Here is a 19,991-nt window from a genome sequence, read left to right as displayed (position 1 = left end):
CGTGTCAAGCTCTGAGAAAAAAGTGTTTAGCTAAAACATATAAAAAATAGTCATATTGTGTCAGGTTGTGACTTTTTTTGTTTTTTGTCAGAGCCAAAAATGTGTTTGCACAGATTTAATAATGTGAAATGAACAAAAAAAAACAACAACAACAACAGCGAAATGAAATGTAAAACACTTTAGTTTTACTTTTCGAAGAATTCAAGAAATCAATTGTGTCTCAAGAACAGTTCCGGTGATGTGCGTTGTGCGCGCAGAGCGCTGACGAGCTTCAGCGGCACTCATCAAAACACAAATCTTTATCATTTGTTTTTGGTCTGAATCTGTGGAATGTGTCAAGTTTGACAACGGCAAACTAAGATAATGTAAAAGATTTAACATTTGTAAACCATATCCCCCTAATGTTGCAGGATAGGCTAACTTAGCTTACAACTTTTAGCTGCTGACATCGAAGTATTTATCAAGAAAATGGCTAAACATCAGTATTTATTATCTATATTAATGCTTTTATTCATAATAAAATCTCACCAGGAACTCAGGCTGACTCTGACGCGCCTTCTATTGTAATTTAAATAATTCAAAGTTTGGGCGAAAACTGTGACGTCATCTAAAAGCATATTGTTTGTCCACACAAATAGACGCGTTTTTGTCTGGTATTACAAATACAGTGGTGCCTCGGTATTCGAACCAAAATTTCTAGATTTTTTTGCTTCGGATTTCGAACGAATATCCAGAACTCCAATGCCCCCGAAAAAGGCCGAAAATAACATAATGTGCGTGGACCGATCAGCTGACGCATGATGCGCTTTGTTTTTGTGTATAACTGGGACAGGGATGAGGCGAGTCTGGGACAGAGCATGACTTGGTTTATGACTTTGTCACAGCCAAACTGCACAGAAGCGCACATTCAGAGCTGGACACGCACCGGGCACCTCTTCACTTCTGGAGAGACCTCACTCACTCGGCAACCCCTCCCACATGCAGCGGCCACACACATAGAGGAACAGCGCACCTGCAGCAGACACTCTACATTCACTCCTACAAAAGACTATTTTAAGGCTTGGAACGCATTATTTCTTTTTCCATTCATTGTAATGGGAAAAATCTATTCAGATTTCGAACAATTAGCTTCTCGAACGGCCGTCTGAACGGATTGTGGTCGAGAACCGAGGTACCACTGTATCCCCGACATATTTAGGCTCCCCCCACCTCATCCATATGTTGCAATAACTGAAGATATATCACTGAACTGCTGGTAAGGATTAGGTAGGACCTAGACATGAGGCTGTTATGTCACCACCTTCACTGGGAGAACCGGTTTTAGTCATCACATTTGATTGAACAAATATAATCGCGAATTTTATTTGTTCAATCATATGACAGATGATTCACTGCCACAGGAACCACAACATGAAACCACATAGTTCTGAATGGACTGGAAAAACATCAAACAAGAACACAAAAAAATGGCATTTGAAACTTTTATTAGTTTTAAAATGTAAATCAATGTCGGATTGCATAGCAGCATGTTGGCCAACAAGAAGGTCACGGGGTCATATCTCATGAACCATTGGCCTGGTCATTGGCGCTCCAAATGAATTCACCGTGTGGGGGTGTTATGAATGACTGCTAAGCATCCTGAATCAGCATCCCTTCTTCTCCCTTATATAGCACTACATAGTCCAACTTGTACAACAGCGCATAAAATTCTTGGATTGATCTTCCAACAGTCAAACAGCTCTTCTTGGCCCTTAAGTTAATTTCCTTACTCCGTCTTCATATGTCGTTGCTTACTTCACTCGACACAGATTAAGACTCAGTACTGATCTTTTACTGGCACTTATCTTTTTTTCCGCTCGAAGAGTACATTAGTTAACATATTTATGCAAGAAGTAAAAAAAAAAAAAAAAAGAAAAAACAGAAAATTAAAAGAAGTTAAACAGTGAATAAGTATTGTGGAACAAAATGGAGTGTTGTGCGCCAAAATAATACACCACAATTCTTCATACTGATTCATGTCAAGCAGACTCTTCTACTCATGAAGTCCCTAACTCTAAAAGATTGAGAATAAAACCACCGGAAAACATCACATAAGGATGGAAGAATCATGAATATATTCTCCAAACTAGACCCTTAACTCTTCACATAGGCTGAATAATTTGTCCACAAAAACCACCAGAAAAGAGAGAGGCATGCCAAAGCATCACTTGAATATCCCAGGCTTCTCTACAGCATGGACAGCTCCAGCCACTGTGGAAACAACACAACGTGTTAAACCTTTGATCTGTTTCTGATGTCTGTGTGTCACTTGTCGTACCTCTGTGAGGTTCAGTTCTATCTCTCCACTGTTGTCCTTGTCCAGAGTGTTAAAGGTTTCTGTTGAAAACAAATGCCAGGTCATGAGATCTAGCATCAAACTCAAGCCTTGTATGGCATGTCACTGTTGTGTGGTCGGCATATAATGGATGTCAAACTCACTGAAGAGCGACTCAAGTCGGATCAAGCAGCACACAAAACTGTCGAAGTCAATGCTGGTAGCAGAGTCGCTATAGCGGGCCACAATCACCTGGTGCAGTGGGTTGTTGAGAGAGAAACCTACGCAGAAAGAATACCAGGCAAAAGTAAAATTCCTGTTAATGTAGAAGATTCTAGTTTGACTTGTGAAATAGTTTTCACAACTTCTGTGATAGTCCACTAGTCACAGACTATCTCTACAATTAGATGAGTCGACTAGTCTTATGTGTACGGGTTGACAAACACACCAACATGTTTGACTGTAGTGGTGTAAATGGTCATTCAAAAAAGAAAGAAAATGTATACAAACTATTGAAAAACACTTGTGTAGTATTAAATGTTCCTACACTTAAGACATTGTTGGTTGTGATGGTCTCAGAGTCTGAGCCGCTTCTCCTGTCAAGTCACGCTGTGCGGAAAAGAGAGCGATGACATCACAACAACACATTCAGCTGTCAGAAACTATTGCAATAGTCAGTTAAAGCTGGTGCATTAAAATTCATTGTTCTTGGCTTTGTCAGTTATATATTCATTCAATTTGATGCCCTTTTCATTTTATTCAGTGTCAAGTTCAGGTTAATACAGTTTTTCCTGATGTATTCTGAAGATTCATGACACATAATTACACTATCTTTTGAAGGTCACCTTTGAAATTTTAGACTGAAATGACTTAATTTGCTTGTTTTATTAATTTATCTTTAATAATCTATCATTATTCTATTTATTTTTGCCTATTTACTTAATGAATAATAGTATATATATATATTTGTGTGTCTCTTTCTCAGATGTGTCACAAGTTTTTCGTTGGAAAAAAACAACTGCTGTTGCAAATAGTATCTGGTAGAGTAGTTTATGGAGAATTGTGCGGTCGTCATGCTGCAGATTAAATAGTAAATGAAGCTCCTACAGTAGTAAAAAACTGAGGCATTCTGTTCTTACCAGCTTCTTCAATCGCTGAGCGCATCTCTGCAGCGCTCATACAGCCACTCTGGTCACCATCTTTAGTCTTGTACAAATCCTAGAGATGGAATCCAACAAGTCAGCCGTATCTATCAACTTCAGAGAGGTTTAGCTTGTAGTAAACAAATACCAGGAATTTTTCGATCTTGCTCCACAGAATCCGGAATTCCACCAGCCCCAGTTTTCCACTTCCATCTTTCTATTGGGACGGGGTTAAGGCAAGTGTTGGTTATGTAAGCACAATATCAACAAAACCCTATCTCTGTGGCAGCAGAGAGGATAAATGCGTGAGGTTGAATTTTAGATTTCAGTGCTTTACCATCTGTTATGTTGGTTTTATGCTTGCATTTGCGTGAAATTTAAATTATAATAGCCTGTTTTGTCATGTATATTTTCAAATGTAAGTGAGAGATTAAGCATGCAGCATTGTGAGGAGTCGTAGTGGCAGCTGTAAATGTGAAGGAATTGCACTTTCTCGACTCCTCGTGCCAGCTCCCCAGCACACCTGCTTCACATCACATCACTGAATGCCTGCTGTTGATCAACTGTCATCCCATCTTGCCAGCTCATCTGCTCACCATCCGAGGAATTCACCACTCCAGTAAGAGCCAAAATTCTAGGTCTCTGCTCAGCTTGAGTTTGGAAAAGATCAAGTCTTGTTCGCGGCTCCTGGTCGTGTCTACGTGATACCAAACGCACTTGAGGTCATGACGTCGCCCCCTTGCTCATCCTTTATGCCCACTCTTGAAGCAAATGTACCGATTCGATGGAGCGTTTTCAATCTCACCTGGAACTGCCAGCAAGGGCTGCACTTTTGATGGAGAAGGTCATTGAACACTTCACAACGCCGTCGGTTATTAATTCAGGTTAATTTGTGTGTAGATTTTTTAAATGTTTCAGATTTAAATAAGCGATAAATTATTGGATTCAACTTCAAACTCTGCAAATGGTGACGTTTATTTTTTAAATTATCTATTTTCAGTTCCAGTAAAATTTCAACTGAAATGGATCATTCATGAGAGTCAAGGAGGGCGGAGCCTATCCGAGGGACGTTGCGAGAGAGGCGTGCGGCACCTAGAACACGTCGCCAGCCTATCGTAGGGCACATAGAGGCAAACAGCCAACCGATGACTCAGTGAATCTCCCATGGTTTTGGAATGTGGGAGGAAACCCGTGCAACCACAGGGTGACAAACTCCAAACTGAAAGATTGCCCCAACCTGCTAGAACCCTCCGTGCATAGTGGTTATAACATTTTTTTGGAGGAATCTTGAAAGACCCGTTCATGTCTAGGAAGACTTCAACAGTCAATAGTCAGTCTAAGCTTCTTGTTGACGGTTCCTGAACACTTTAAATGGGGATAAATTCATGGTAAAGTTGATGTATGTTTCTGTTCATTTCAATTGTGCTCTGAGACGGCAGGGGCGTTTGAAGGATACGTCCAGCAGGTTGACCATGTTGCGGCAGGTGGTGATGGAAAACTCGCCGGTTTTGATGTCTGAGCCTGGAAAGGCAAATGCTCATTACAGTTCACAAGTGAAGTTGATGGAGAGGAATGGAACTGTGAGTCTCACGTCTTGACACCACTCTGTTCAGGATTTTTCGTAGTTCGAATGGTGAAATCTCCACATCCTGAAAAACACAAGAATCACCAAAACTTGTTGTTCATGAAGCTAAAAAGGGCGTTGAGATGAGCTTTATTGTCTGGATTTTTTGTTGCCATTCGAGGAGATGTGGATTTCTAAGATTCTGAATGATGGCCGTGGAACTGATCATTGTTGTAGGCATAGGAGTGGAGTCCTATCCCAAAAACATGGTACTCATGGTCTTCCTTCAGACGTCAAACAAGCTCAGACGTTTCGGTGATGGAGCTACTCACGTGTCCAGCGAGTTGTCCGAACAGATTCTTAAATCTGTCACTTATATCATCTTCATCGATATCTATCTGGAGATGAGAAAATCCAAAGTTATTTTTGCTGGTGAAGTTATCGCTACAGCGATTATTACCTCTTCCACTTTGCATTCGACTTCATCATCGATTTCCCTAAGAACGGTGACAGGTTAAGTTCATGTCTTCAGGTTCAACAAGGACAGTTTAGGGCGCATACTCAAAGTCGGCCTGTTTCTCGGTGAACACTCTGATGTAGAAGTCTCCGTTCTTGTGGGGTTCAAATGTGGACGGGACGATGAGGTACTCTCCGGGAGGCAGGGTGAAGCGGGTGCTCACTTCTCGCAGATTGATGAAGGTCTCGCTGCGAGCGGCGGCCCTTGTGGATTGGAAGAACCTTTTCTTCAGGTGCACTTGCCTTTTACCGGAATACTAGAGGATTCAAATAGAGAGCACCATAGAAGCTCTTGTCTTCACGTCATTTCCAAGTGAAATTTAGAAGTTCTTTACCTCCTCAGGCAGCTGGAATGAGAGAATAACAAAAGTCAGAAGTGAGAATTGTTTTGTACTCCACACACGTCCATACATCGTAGATGGCATAGCCGATTGTCTCCATGTCTTCTCCCATCTTCCTGCGGCACCGCTTGTTCTTCTGCATTAATCCTATGATGACTGTGCACATGTCTTCACCGTCACAGGGATCATCATCAACTTCCTGTAGTTTAATGACAGACTGCGGATTCATCCAGAAGGTGTCTGGACAATAAAAACAATGGTGAGTTGGTGATGCTTAAGTAGAGCCAGGTATGTAAAAAATAAAGTCAGTACTTATATAGTTTCTGCAGCCGCCTGCTGAAACTCCTCTCCTCCAGGTTTCCTCAAAGTCTTTCTGGGACCACTTTTTCAAGTCATCGCTGGAGAGCGCGTCAGGAGTCAGGTTGCAGATCTCCAGCTGGGAATACTGGCGGAGGAAGTCGGTGAAGGACATCCTGGTGGAGAAGAGATCAGCGACTATAGCTATGACTTAACGCATCATTCGTAAAACAAAGTCAACGCCAATTTTCGGATTACCAAATTAAAATGAAACATAGGCGCTAGTCATCAGTTATCTTCAAGCAAAAGTGTTTGTGGGGCCACTAGTATGGGCTCCATGCTTGTTGGGCCAACCACTCCAGTCTTCTCTTTGAAAAGGAAAACGTGTTCCGCTGACATGTTTTGTCGAAAATCCCTGGTGAAATTTATTTTGCTGTTTGTTTGTTTAGTATTTATGTGTCAATTGTGCATGCTAATATTAGCTTTGAATTGAATTTAGCTCTCCTACACTCACTAAAATTCTCTGTATAGTTAGGAGTAAATCAATTAGTTTGGACGAATTTGGTCAAATGGTATTAAACAGAAATCAGAAGACATTTTGAGATGTTTATTTTCAGCAGAATGGCTGCGACCATTTCATTGTGCTGCTGTTGCCTGGGCTGCATGAGTATCTTGTAGGATTGAGCACTTTTATTCAGGATTTTTTATTTGAACGTACAACGTGTACAAAAAAACTGGAAATCCCTCTTACTATGGCATTTACAGTCCATTCTCTCTGTTGTCAGTGAACCCGCCGCAACACTATCTTATCGGCTTCTCAGAGCCATATGAACAAATGATTTTGTTGATGAAAAAGGCAAGATAAGTTTGCGTGAGACTTGCAATAAATTTCTGCCATCGAGTGTGCCGCCATCAAGCCGCGCATAAAGCCTGAATATGTCAGTTTTTACACGCCACTTCATCAAAAAGCAGCTCTCTGCCTATTTTTATTGTCATTAATGTTCTTATAACAGCAGGATTAGAAACACGGTTTTGCCGCAACGTGGCAATGTGAGGAGACAGCGGCTGAGTCAGCAGAGCCAAACTCATTTAAATAGTCAAAATCGCCCCCAGCCTGGTATCTGGTTTCCTGACTACCTTCCCTTCTTTTGTTCCACAGAATGGTGCTATACTCAAATATTTGGTTGTTTCTGTGTTTAAATTTATCATTTGTCAAGCGTAGCAAGCTTATGGTGTGTTTATTATCATCCGATACTATCATCCTGACACCGGCTTGGTGAAACCAACAAGTGTGCAAAACTTATCTAAGGTTGTTTTTTTATTATTATTTTGGAAGTCAATAGGCTCTTGATAGTATTTTTTATTTCATTTATTTTATTGGTTTGTAGTGGTGACTTGAAGTGTCGTAGTGGACTGTTTACTCATTGTCATTACCAGAATTCGCCGTCTTCAGATCGGCATCGGAGCCTCTCCCTGTCTTCGTCACTCACGTATCTCCACTCAGACGAACTGAAAAAACACACGAGCACACTTTGGAAACAGCCAGATGAAAAGTACATGCTTTGACTCTGAGTCAACAGTCATTATGACATGCAGTCACAGTCGCACACTCCTCCACCCACAACTCAAGCTGTGAACATATGTCCATTGTTTCCACTACACCCAGAGGGTGTAGGAGAATTAATTTGTGTTGTATTCCACCAGCAAGAATGCAACTTCCTGTTGGAGCTTGCTCATGCAACCATGTTTCCCGTCACAATGTTGGCATATTTACATCAATGTTACTCTGTAGATCTACCACATTGTGCTCACTTGTCACTCCAGGCTCCGTTCCACTCCACCTGACCCCATGGGTTACGAATTCTTATGAGCTCCACTTCATCTCCTCTGTAGTCCACCTGACACACACACAAAAAAAGTAAATATCATTGACATTGACTGGTGTCTAAGCAAGAACAATTGAAGTACAGAAATGGATGACATTGTATTTACTTGGGGAAAAAAAGGCTGATAGCTCAGGTCAACGATACATATAGATCAGCAATCACAAATGTAAATAATATCACAAGGGTCACATGACCAACATGTGTGGTCAGAATGAATGCTTGAAGTTTTACTATGCTCTGGGCATCAAACTTTTAATAATGTCCAGCATCAAAACAAGACACCTCTCCAGAGATGTTTTGGTCTCTGTGCTGGAAATGTAGAAAGAGCAACCAGTGATTCTAGCGCTGGCAACAGCTAACATTCCAAAACTGCTCCCACAATTTTGGAAGATATTCTAGTCAAAATCAACTCTAGTCAAATAAACAACATGGAGATCAGTTGGCTGAGCCTCACAGAGGAAAGATTAATTTTATTTGACTTTTTTTTTTTAATTTTATTTTGGCAGAATCCACAAAGGGGGCTGTGAACATCTCCCTCATCTGACATGTGCATGGAGGATGTTCAATAAAACGGTTTCAAAATGACCATCCTGCACGTTATGACTGTGTATTTATAATGGACATTACCCTCACAGCTCCAGTCACAGAGTAGGCGTGCCCTTTCACCAACTTGCGGTAAGTGACGGCCTCAGAGTCACTTGCACTGGTGATCTGGGTCAAACACAAGAACACATCAACCACTGAATTATGACAAAAACATACTGGCCTCTCAAACTTACATTTATTGAGCATCCCAGCAGTGAACCTCTGTCCAAAGCCTTCATAATGATTTTAAAGAGATGGGGGTCTGGCCTTTCCAGATTATACCGCTCAGCAATCCCACCAGTGAAGTCCTCAAACCCCTCAGTAGTGCTGCCCCCGGAAAGTGCCTCGTAGCATCCGTTCAACCTGAAAACAACAGGAGGGAATGTGTGAATACACAGTACAAGCCAGTGGTGGCAACAGAGGTAGAGTCAGGAGGGTGTTGTACCACGAGATGAAACAGCCTTATTTGACCTACTTGGCGTACGCTTTCTCCAAAAGTGCAGTCCAGAACTCTGATTTGGACTCGGAGTGAACAAAGAGCAGCTCCCCGTCCCTGGTGGGTAAACGGTCGTCCACCACGACGTCCACCCACTCGCCGAACTGCCAGAACTGTCGTAGAGACACTGTGAGTGAAATCGATCATGTTGCAGTGTTCTGCTAGTGAAAGTACCTCGAAGTGAAACATTCCCGTGTAGTCTTCATCAAAGCTCTGGCAGTGTGGTACAACACGATGCAGGACCTTCTCATTGAGCGTCAGAGAGGCGATAGCTGCCAGAAGCCAGCAGTCACCTGAGAGCAAACAGACGTGCCGTCAGGAGTTAGATCTGCTTCACATGGCATATGACGCAAGGGTGAACTCTTGACTCAAAAATGGGTATATCACAACTTTTAAGACTTCAAGATGTCAGTGCTCCAATTTTTTTCACAAACTGCTATCTTTCATTCATGGAGAGTTTCCATCGCAACATTTGGGGCACAGCTGAAAAGTGCCCCTCAGGCAACAGCTTCTGGGTGCTGATCGGAGGAATTCCTGGTGCCATATGATCATTTATTTTCTGTGATCTGCTGAGCTGCTGTTCTGAAGGGGTACTTTTTCCAGCCCCCCACAAGCAGCACGAAATGGTGACATGTTGTCATGCACTCCGAACACTATTTTACTCAATACAATGAGGCTAAATGAGGGTTAAATAAAACAAAAATGATAAAATATTCCTTTAAAATGGGAAAATGCACCATATGGCTTTATGCTGGTACAATGAGGTGTGGGGCAGTGCCCTAGCGCCCCCTATTGGCCTGCCACCACTGCTCTCTATCTGGATTGAAGCTAAGGACAACTCCGTACCTATGGTGTCAGAAGTGGGATGCAACTCTGACCAGTCTGAAGAGTATCAATCTCTGGAGGTTGTGAAGCCATAAATGCTGGGGCTACCTCAGAGAACCACCGCTTGGTGGGTGACTGAGTACACAGTAGATGTCAGAAGTAGGATGGTAATGCCATGCAAATGACGTCGTGTTTGTATTCTAACCATTCTGAAGTTGGACTTTTATGCCAGTGCTGATTCTTGCGGTGGGTGTGCCCTCTATAGACCGTCAAACAAAGACTCACAGAACCAGTTTAACGGAATCTTTTGAACCTGCAGCGGCTCTAGTGTGAGTCCCTGGTGGATGTCTGTGCTTCTCTGATGTGACTTCTCCATTACACATTTCCAGCTTGAAGTTGCTGTGACTGTTGCTCCTCCCTTTCACTCTATCCCAAACTCATTTGCACTTTTCAGCATAACTTTAAATAATGACCACAAGACTTCCTATAGAGTCCAACTGACAGCAAGTTGGTTCATTAAGTACCGATGCCACTGAACATTTTTCGCTGTAGAAATGCTGGTAAAACAACAACCAAGTCCCTGACTTGTCCAGTTTTCTCAGGTATTAGCTCGGTTTGTTTGCACATACAGCACATACAGTGAATCATGCCGGTTGTCATGTTTAGGATTAGTCATCAACTGTACATATTCTCATCCATGCTGGAGGAGGATGTTTCTGATTTGTGACATCTGCTGTCAATGTATGGGTGTTGTCTTCATATGTAGTCACCGAGTGAAGTAACAAACTATCTGCGTAAGTGGTCAGGCAACCATGTCAGACTTGAAATGTTCATGTCGATTCCAAATCTCTGTTTGAGTTGTGTCTCTTACCAAGTGCTCCTTGGCAGATATCAGTCCTGGTGGCATTGTCTGAAATAAATTTCGGACTGGACGACAGTTCCTAAGGACAGAGGAAAATGCTGGTTATGACTTCACACATTACTCAAGTCTTTCCAAGGCAAGTGGCGCTACACAGACATCATTGCCTGAGCAAACCTGTGCAGCCAGCATGAAGCATGAGTCGTCGTCATTTGAATAACTCATGGGCGAGGTCACTCTACCCAATAACATGCAAATGTAGCACCAATGTTTTTTTGTTGCAATAGAAACAAAAATGGCTTTACTTTAAATTTAATTGAATTAATACACTGTTTCAAATGGCACATGACACACAAGAACGGAGGATGACTAGTTTATTCCCCAGTCAGGTAACAGTCCAGAAACATAGTGTAGCTGGCACATTAAAGTGTGGCTGCCATCAGTACATACCTTGGGTCTCTTCCACTCGATTCCCCGGACTTTGTAAGAATTTGGTCCGAGCTCATTATAGCCCAAGGATGAGGGAAGTGGTTCAAAACAATCATCCTCGAACAGCCTTCCTGTCTCCAGGCACCTTTGTTTGATTGCTTCATAATCCTGGTTGAGATATTTCACCGCATGCTCGTTGGATCCAATCCCGGAGGATCTGTCTCGCTTGTGCTGAAGCTGTGCGACAATGCCAGACATGTTTCAAAGGATCGTGAGACGCCCTGTGCCAGTCTGTCGTCCTCAATGAGCCCGGTTCCAGGTCTCTCTCTAATACACTCCTCCTGTTCTTTTTCAAACATTGCAGCTCACCTTGCAGCCTGTCTGGGTCCTCCTCCAAACCCGCGTGCAGTCTTTTTGTTCCAAATATGGGTGTGTTAACAGCTGTTGCCACTATTGCTATTTTAAAACCAGTTTCTAAAAGATATCAATGTAAAAATGTATTTTTTTAAACAAAAGTAGATGTAAGACTTTGGGACAATATGGGACTTGTGTAGTGTTCAAAAAGGGGGCTTTTTTTTCACCAAAATTGGTTTAAAATTGTCAGGTGGAAATCTATGTAAAACTTCAGGCAAGCATGTGACATCAGGCTCTCAGTAGTTTCTTCTCAATTTGTACATTTATTTACAACCAAAAATGTGCAGATTGCACCTGGGATGTGGAAGTGATCCGGCAGGGATGGAAGCAAAGCAGGCGGTTGACATTTATTGATTGGTTTGCAATAGTAGTGCAAGCTTTTACTCATGTGAAGTAAATCTTACTCCAATCTGCAGCCGTCCTCAGGAGTCCACACAAGTTTATCAAGTGTTTGCGTGGCATGTGCTGCCTTTAGATTATCAGAGTGCACCACATAGCGATCATTACCTGATTTGGGGTTTTTTTTCCCGTGTGTAGCCACCACAGCGTCGCTAGAAGACAACCAGACCATTCAGGATGTTACTTAATGTGTCTCAGAATGGCATATCCAGGTCCCCCTTGCTCTACCTGGGCTCCCTGAGAGTGAGATCCTGATGTTCACTTTGGGTGAATGTACCGTGTTTCTGCTGTGGATGGACAGACGTTGAGCTGAGCAACCACTGAGCTGTGTTTTGTTGAAGCAGGTGTTTTTCAGTTTGAATCAGAGCGTTCGTGTGTAGTTTTAGGAAGTAGCCAAGCCACAACCTGGTAAACTGCAGTTGCAGAACTTTCAATTCTCCTTATTATTAAGCTTTAACCCCTTATTTAGAATGTTTTATTTCTATTTATTTATTCATACATTTTATTGTAGTTATGGTGAGGCTTTGACTTGCTAAATGTGAGTTTGTAGCAACAGCATATCACAGTTGTGACGAGTAAATTTGTTTTTTATTTGGCAAGCTGTAACCGTGCTAGCCAACCCCATGACAGCGCAGCTTGTCAGGGTCTCTGTCATCTGTGTGTCAGTCATGTGCAGATTTGACCAGCCCTGCTGTCACTCACCCTGGTAATACCCTGCTTCCCAACAACATAGCGGTTGTAATGACCAATTGACTGACATCTGAAAAATGAGTCTTAGAATGGAACTGAATTTGGAGCATTTGAAGAGCAGGAATTGGTCTTTGGTGCAGTGTTTTTTTGCAGAGGAACCATGTGTACACTCTTTATTAACCCTTGTGTTTGGGCATCCAGTTTTTAAGAGGCACATGACATCATGGCAAAACAAACAAAATGCAAACAATACCAAATGCATTTTATTAGTATTTATTTTTTATTTTATTTTGATTTATTATTATCTCTTAAAATGTTGCAGATGCGACAGGTCGATCATCTAATGTTTCAGTTGAACTTGTGTCTCTCTGGTGCTAGTATATCGCCAGGCACAGCCACTAAAAGAAAGCAAAAGGAGCACGATTTAGTTTAAAGAAACCACAAGTTACTAAGAAGCTCACAAACCTGTTGCATATCCAACTGTATTTTGCCTGAGTGCTCCAGCGCCTTGAACATTTCTGGGTGAAAAACGCACATTTTAGATGTTGACCAACTTTGATATTATGACGAGTTGTTGAGTTAGTCTGCACGTACTGAAGAGCATCTCCACTTTAATGAGACAGCCGACAAAACTGTCGAAATCTATGGCGTACTGAGCGTCAGCGTATCGGCTGACGATGGCCTGCAGCACGGCACTGTTGATCTGAAAGCCTGGAGGAGAAGCACAAAGTCACTCCACCTCATTAAACTAGGCTCATATGTCTGGTTCTCAAGCTGTGTCAAGCAGTTTAAACTGGAAGACGGAGGCGAGGTCGGGTTACACAGCCGATCCCATGCTTGTTCCACAACAAAGAGAGGTAGGAGGCTCAGGGAGGAAGTCCTCCAACTGGTTTGTCTGGTTTGGCTGTCGTCGCTCTCAAATCGCACGTATTTAGAGCTTGGAAGGTTGGGTCAGTGTTTATTATCTGTGTAGCGCCCTGTGACAGATGAGTCATCCTTGACCTGCACAAACAATGGTGTGTCTACTCTACCCTCCTGAAGGCCACCATGGATTTACTTTGCTCTTAACCCTAGTTTGCTTTGTATGGCAAGCCATGGGTGATGAATTGCATTTCCAATTACAACAATATTGTTAAAAAAAATAAGAGAGAGAGAGAAGCAAATAGGGCAGATGAGGTATCATGAAACAGTATTGCAGGGTTGATGAAACAGTGCCCTAATTTTCAGAGGCCACGAGATGGCGCTCTTGGTTTGGAGACAACGTGAGGTTTCATTGACTTTGTAATAACGTTTTACAGCAGACAGTGCCATCTGGTGGCCTCTGAAATTCAGGACAGTGTTTCATGAAACCTCATCTACCCATCATCAGAAGCAAATATATTGAAGTGCTGTCAGAATAAAATAGGTCAGTAGCAGTTAACAAATACATATACAAAAACATCATACAAAAACATATATATATATACAAATTGTATACCATCCATAGACAGCCTTTTCGCCATGGACACACCTTAGAAATGTTAGTAATGCAGTCATCTTACCGGCTTGAATGGCAGCTCCCCTCATCTCATGTGAGCTCATGGTGCCAGAGTTGTCCTGGTCATGGTTTCTGAAGATTTTCTAGAAGCAATGATGAATGTTTAATTCAATCTACACATATTTATTTTCAGAGGAAAATTGTTTGTTACTGATACAAGGTTTAACTGTTGCTGTGTATTATGGGACACGGACTATTAGTGGTGGGTGGGATGTTTTGCTGCAACAATAATGATACTGAATGACATAAAAAAAAAACTTTTCCTGGCTTTAATTTATAAAATGAAGTAGATAAAAAAGATACTGCACCAGGTATTTCTGGATTTTGTCCCAAAGACTGTGGAACTCAATGAGTCCCAACTTGGAACTTTCGTCTCTCTGCAGGAAGTTAAGATTTGAAACGTTGTTTGATGTACAATTTTTTGTACTTGACATGTGAGATACGTTGAATAAATGATTTGTATAATCGTTTGGCAGCTCCTTATAAAGTGCATTTTTCATGTCAGAGGATACATCCATCAGGCTGATTATCAGACGAACAGTCTCCAGGCTGAAGCCGTCGGTCTTGAGATCAGATTCTGAACAAGAAATGACTCATCAGTCCAGATGTTTTCACACCAAAGTGGGCGATTTTACTCACTGTGAGAAACAACATTGTTCAAAATCCGCTGGAGTTCAAAAGCAGAGACTTCCATGTCCTGTTGTGAAAAATAATGTTACCGACCTTGTGTGTATTTTTGGGTGATTCTGCTTTTGGTACTTACATTTCCTGCAATCTGCCTGAAAATGTTCTTGAAATGGGGATCGACATCATTCTCTGATATTGCAGTCTGTAATTTAGATCGAGTCACATTGATGTTATTTGAACACACACGTGTTTTTTTTCTTCTGGACAACAGTCTGTTGCGTTTGTCGAGGAAGTGCTTGTTCTTTATTCTTATGTTTCATTCATTCATGGCATGCTAATTTTGATGAAGATGAGTCATCTATTTTGCTCTACTTATATAACAAAAAAAAGTAAAGAAAGTATTTACTACTAAAACAACTGATCACACTGAACACACGGTAAGCACTAAACATGAATGAATGTCTCAAATTAAACAGTGACATGAAAATGGTATTCTTAAATAACAGCTCATTATTCACTGAAAAACGTTAAATTTAATGTAAGAACTTTTACCTCTTTGACATCTGCCTTGATGTCCTCTTCCAGAGGGCTTGGAAATGTGAAAAGAAACCAGAGGTTGAAGCGATTGTCATTCTAACATGTGTCCACCAGATGTGGACAGAAACTAAAGATGGACCCGACGGCCTGTCTTTACCTGGTGTCGGCCTGTTTCTCAGTGAAGACCCTCAGCAGGAAGCTGCCGTTCTTGTGAGGCTCAAAGGTGGAGGGTACGATCGCATACTCTCCCGGAGGAAGCTTGAAACGGCCGCACACCTCACGCAAGTTGATGAAGCTGCCACTCATGGCCACAGCTCTCTGACGCAGGAGGACGTCGGGACCAAGGTGGACATTTTTGCGCCCTTTATACTGCACAATTAAGGTTAACATTATTAATATTTTGTTTAGGCGCAATATTGCTAACACCAGAGGATTTGAACCAAAAAAAGAAAAAGGGCTGTGCACCTCATCGGGAACCTAAAAGACAGAAAACGTTCAACACTCAATCCAAACAGAACAAATTCAAGGTCAGAAGTAACATGTGGCCTTTCAGTGTGACCTTGTAGATCGCGAAGCCGATAGTCTCCATCTCACGAGCGAGCCTCTGCTGCCTTCGGATGCCCTTTTGCATCAGACCCACCAGGAAGGTGCATCCGTCCTCTCCATCCAGGGGGTCGTCGTCCACGTCTTCCAGACACACCACGAACTGGGGGTTCGATGGAAACGTTGCTGCAGGCCACAAAAAGGCATTTTAGGAGCAATGGTGGAGGAATTGGAGTGTGAAGTGAGGGAAGTATGGAGCGTTAGATCTTCAGTCATGAGGACTCTACAGTCGGAAGGAGAGACGCTAAGAAGAAGGTAAAGACAGAGATAAGATCCAGGAAGGCAGTTTTTAGAGAAGCTATCTGGAGGAGGCTCATGAAGGAACCTTGCTCTGTCACCTATGGTCCTGCAAGGATGAAACGCTGTGTTGCTCACCTGCATGAGTGAAAAGTGCGCATCGAAAACATCGTTTGGAGCCACAACTTTTCTTGTACCTGCGTAATTGCGACAGCCTCCGGCCGTAGATCCGACCCTCCACATGCCATCGAACTGGTAATGGTTCCAATGTCCGACGTCGTCGCTCAAAATAGTATCTGGGGTCAAGTTGCAGATGTCCACCGAGGTGAATTGCTTGCTGAAGTCCTGAAAAGACATCCTGAGAGGAGAGAGAATCCTTAGCTGACCTGTGAGATGGTTACACTGCAGTCAACTCTCTTTGAAGCCTCTGCCATGTACTGGTGAGGTGGAATTACCAGAACTCTCCATCGTCTGACACGTGGTTCAGCTTGGATTTCTCTGCTTGATCTATGTATTTCCACTCACTGGATCTGAAACAAATGAGAGCATCATGTTTAAAATCGTAAAACATGAATTCAGAGCTGCATCAACAGGCGTACCCATCACTCCAGGGCCCAGTCCACTCCACCTGACCCCAGGGGTTTCTGATACGCACCAGCTGGGTGGTGCTGCCTCTGTAGTTCACCTGTGTTGGACACCAGCGGCCGGTCACATAGTTACAAATGAAGGAGGAGAGATGAACGCACCTCTTCTGCGCCGGTCACAGAGTAGGCGTGTCCTTTCACCAGTTTGAGAGGCGTGTAGGTTTCTGACTGACTCTGGTTTGCGATCTGATAACGGAGGACGACGTAAGCGGGAGGTGATAGTGAGCGAGTTCAGATGGAGCAGAGCTTACATCAATAGCACAGCCCAGCAGTGAGCCCAGCTTCAAGGCCCTTCTGATGAGTTGGAAGAAATTCGGTGGAGCTTTTGCCAGGGTGTATATTTCTGCAATGCCCCCGGTGAAATCCTCAAAACCCTCGATGGTGCTTCCTCCTGACAGTGACTCGTAGCAACCATTGACCCTGTAACCGATTGATATTGAGCTGGAATGTAAAACAGTTCATCAAACAGGACGTTGAGTTAATACTTGGCGTAAGCTTTCTCCAGGAGAGCGCTCCAAAACTCTGAGCCTTCGGCGGAGTGGACAAAAAGAAGCATCCCATCTCTGATGGGCAAGCGGTCGTCCACCACGACGTCCACCCATTCACCAAACTGCCAAAACTGAAAGTAAAATCATCTTCCATCAAATTGTTATAAGAAATTGGGAGGACAAAGCATCATCCCTTTACTTTACTTTACTTTACTATATATATATATATATATAGGTATGTAATTGTATAAATATTTTGTATGAATGTTAAGTATGTTTACCATAGATGTATCGTGGTTTATTAAAAAAAATGTTAAAGATGGTTAAAAAATAGATAAAGAAGTAAAGATAAAGTAATGTTGCCATGACATTTTATGTGAGCCTAAATGATGTAGTACAGATCTGGGCAAAGTGCGGTCCGGGGGCCATATGTGGCCTGATGCCTGTATTTTCGTGGCCCTTTTGACGTCAAACTAAAACTATATCTGATCTGATTTTCATTGGCCATTTCTGTGTGTTTTTCATGTTCCTCAAAATACATTGAAGGAATATTGAAAATATATATTGAAATATGATTTCAATAATTTGAAATTTTATTCTGAACATCCATAGGTCCATAGCTATGTTGATTTAAATTCAAATTAAATGCATATAAAATGAAATATTTCAATTGGTTTCATGGCATATTTACACTTCTTAATATCCTTACCTACATTTAAACTTTTTAGGTTCATTGTATCCTTGTTACTTAAGTATATATTTTGGATATTTTTCATCATGTTTTGTAGACGTTGCTGTCTTTCTTTTGATGTTGCAACTGGAAAGACAAAAGAGAGCATCATGAAAGGTTGGGATGAAGACTAGATGATGCTGAACCACAAGCGGATTAGCAACGCATTACTATGGAAGCACGGTGAGCACAGAAGAGCACTGTAATTCATCCCACTTCACTACCTTCAGACTTTACACCTGTTACTCAAATGTTGAAATGCTCAGCTGCCTGGTGGTGGTGCATATGTATGTAGAATCTAAAAAGGGCTATCACCCAGAGTATTGACCTGAAAGTGAAATATTCCAGCATATCCTTCAGTGAAGCTCTGTCCTGGAGGAACCACACGAGCCAGGATCCTCTGGTCCAGAGTCAGAGAGGCGATAGCAGCCAGCAGCCAACAGTCACCTGTGGGTGAAGGTAAATGTTGCTAGGATCCTTGTTAGAAGCTTGTGTTGAACTCACCAAGAGATCCTTGACAAATGTCCGTTCTTGTGGCTCCGTTGTTTATGAACGTTGGGTTGGAACACAGATCCTGTCAGATGGAATTCTTCAGGTTAATCCAAGTCCAAGATTCAGACCTCTTCTCCCATCTAGCCAGGGTGTGAGAGTTAGAGACCTCTTACCTTGGGCCTCTTCCACTCCACCCCTCTGGTTCTGTGTGAATAAGGCCCCAGCTCTTTGAATCCCAGTGACATAGGACCAGCAGGGAAGGTGTCGTCCTCGAACAGGCGTCCGCTGGTCAAACACTGCTGCCGCAGCATCTCATAATCTTGCTGCGCGAACTTTACAGCGTTGTTTTTGGAGCCGAGACCTCCTTGCTTTTGCTTTTCACGAGCCAGTCGACCTGCAGTAGAAGTCATCTTCACCGGTGTTTACGCTCCCTGGATTCTTAAACCAGATGCCGAGGTGTCTCTGCAGTAAAGTACCTCACACTTTGACCTGTCGTCTTCTTTATAGCTGTTGACAGTGAGGATGAAATTACAGACAGGGAGGGGTTGATGGTGGACAGGTGAGCAGACGATAGGCAGCTCTGAGCAAATCCCCATTCAGGTGGATGCGACCACAGCTGAATTAGGATCTGAGACACACCTAAAGGCATCATGCGGATGTTGTCAACATATTTTAGCAGATTAACATGGAAAGAAAGTATGACATTGTCAGTGACCCCACTCTTTCTAAGTGCAACCATCAAGTCAAAGCCACTGATGCCACAAAGTAAAATATTAATAAGGTGTTATGCTACCTGACACTGCAGTAAACAGGCGCTGGAAAGGAGTGAAATATGATGAAACTATTTAAATTGTGTAAGAAAAACAAGTGCAGTTGCAAAGACATAGGATTATTGAGGAATGATGGACGTTCTGACTCCCTCCATTTGTAAATACAAAGATAATTCTTGGGTACATAATGCTATTTTGTTGAAGGAAAGTTAGCATACTATGGATGTTAAATACAGATATGCATGTTCGTAAACAAATTCTCCCTTGTTTCAGTTAGTGAAAGGACGAGCTGATGGTCGGAAGCGCACCAGGTGCCCGCTGCACAGTTGGGGGGCCACATTTTTCCTACTTTAGTACAAAACAATAGTGGGTGTTTTTCACAGATATGCTGATGTATATTGAATATATGTGTCATGAATTAGCACAAACACATTAGGACATTTCTTCTGAAGGTAATGTAGTCCCCATACGTTAAACTTTATTTGATTTTGAGGCTGAAATCAGCTTCAAAACTGCAGCTCACGAAACGGGGGACATTTGACTAGTGGTCTACAAATAGAATGGTTTTT

General features: G+C 42.4%; 2 protein-coding genes across 2 annotated transcripts; both read right to left on the bottom strand.

Annotated features, from left to right (window-relative positions):
• Positions 1 to 1,494: 1,494 nt before the first annotated feature.
• LOC128764594 (calpain-2 catalytic subunit-like) lies at positions 1,495 to 11,578 on the bottom strand. The gene is made up of 21 exons (XM_053874495.1): positions 11,276 to 11,578; positions 10,838 to 10,907; positions 9,316 to 9,434; positions 9,121 to 9,254; positions 8,840 to 9,008; positions 8,688 to 8,771; positions 7,987 to 8,072; positions 7,609 to 7,683; positions 6,190 to 6,350; positions 5,948 to 6,117; positions 5,872 to 5,883; positions 5,582 to 5,793; positions 5,481 to 5,517; positions 5,353 to 5,418; positions 5,048 to 5,105; positions 4,913 to 4,977; positions 3,605 to 3,673; positions 3,454 to 3,532; positions 2,479 to 2,595; positions 2,318 to 2,376; positions 1,495 to 2,250 (listed from the first exon to the last, which is right to left on the bottom strand). Exons 1-21 carry the CDS (start codon positions 11,510 to 11,512, stop codon positions 2,227 to 2,229), a joined length of 2,103 nt encoding a protein of 700 aa, XP_053730470.1. The 5' UTR covers positions 11,513 to 11,578; the 3' UTR covers positions 1,495 to 2,226.
• A 1,553-nt stretch (positions 11,579 to 13,131) lies between these two features.
• Positions 13,132 to 19,062, bottom strand: LOC128764593 (calpain-2 catalytic subunit-like). Its single transcript, XM_053874494.1, has 21 exons — positions 18,826 to 19,062; positions 18,665 to 18,734; positions 18,489 to 18,607; positions 17,428 to 17,561; positions 17,194 to 17,362; positions 17,045 to 17,128; positions 16,898 to 16,983; positions 16,754 to 16,828; positions 16,496 to 16,656; positions 16,018 to 16,187; positions 15,924 to 15,935; positions 15,616 to 15,827; positions 15,474 to 15,510; positions 15,058 to 15,123; positions 14,934 to 14,991; positions 14,807 to 14,871; positions 14,603 to 14,671; positions 14,299 to 14,377; positions 13,352 to 13,468; positions 13,223 to 13,275; positions 13,132 to 13,155 (listed from the first exon to the last, which is right to left on the bottom strand). Exons 1-21 carry the CDS (start codon positions 19,060 to 19,062, stop codon positions 13,132 to 13,134), a joined length of 2,097 nt encoding a protein of 698 aa, XP_053730469.1.
• Positions 19,063 to 19,991: the final 929 nt, after the last annotated feature.

This window comes from Synchiropus splendidus, chromosome 9, assembly GCF_027744825.2.
Source record: "Synchiropus splendidus isolate RoL2022-P1 chromosome 9, RoL_Sspl_1.0, whole genome shotgun sequence".
NCBI lineage: Eukaryota > Metazoa > Chordata > Actinopteri > Syngnathiformes > Callionymidae > Synchiropus > Synchiropus splendidus.
This window is presented reverse-complemented; position numbering and strand designations above follow the sequence as displayed.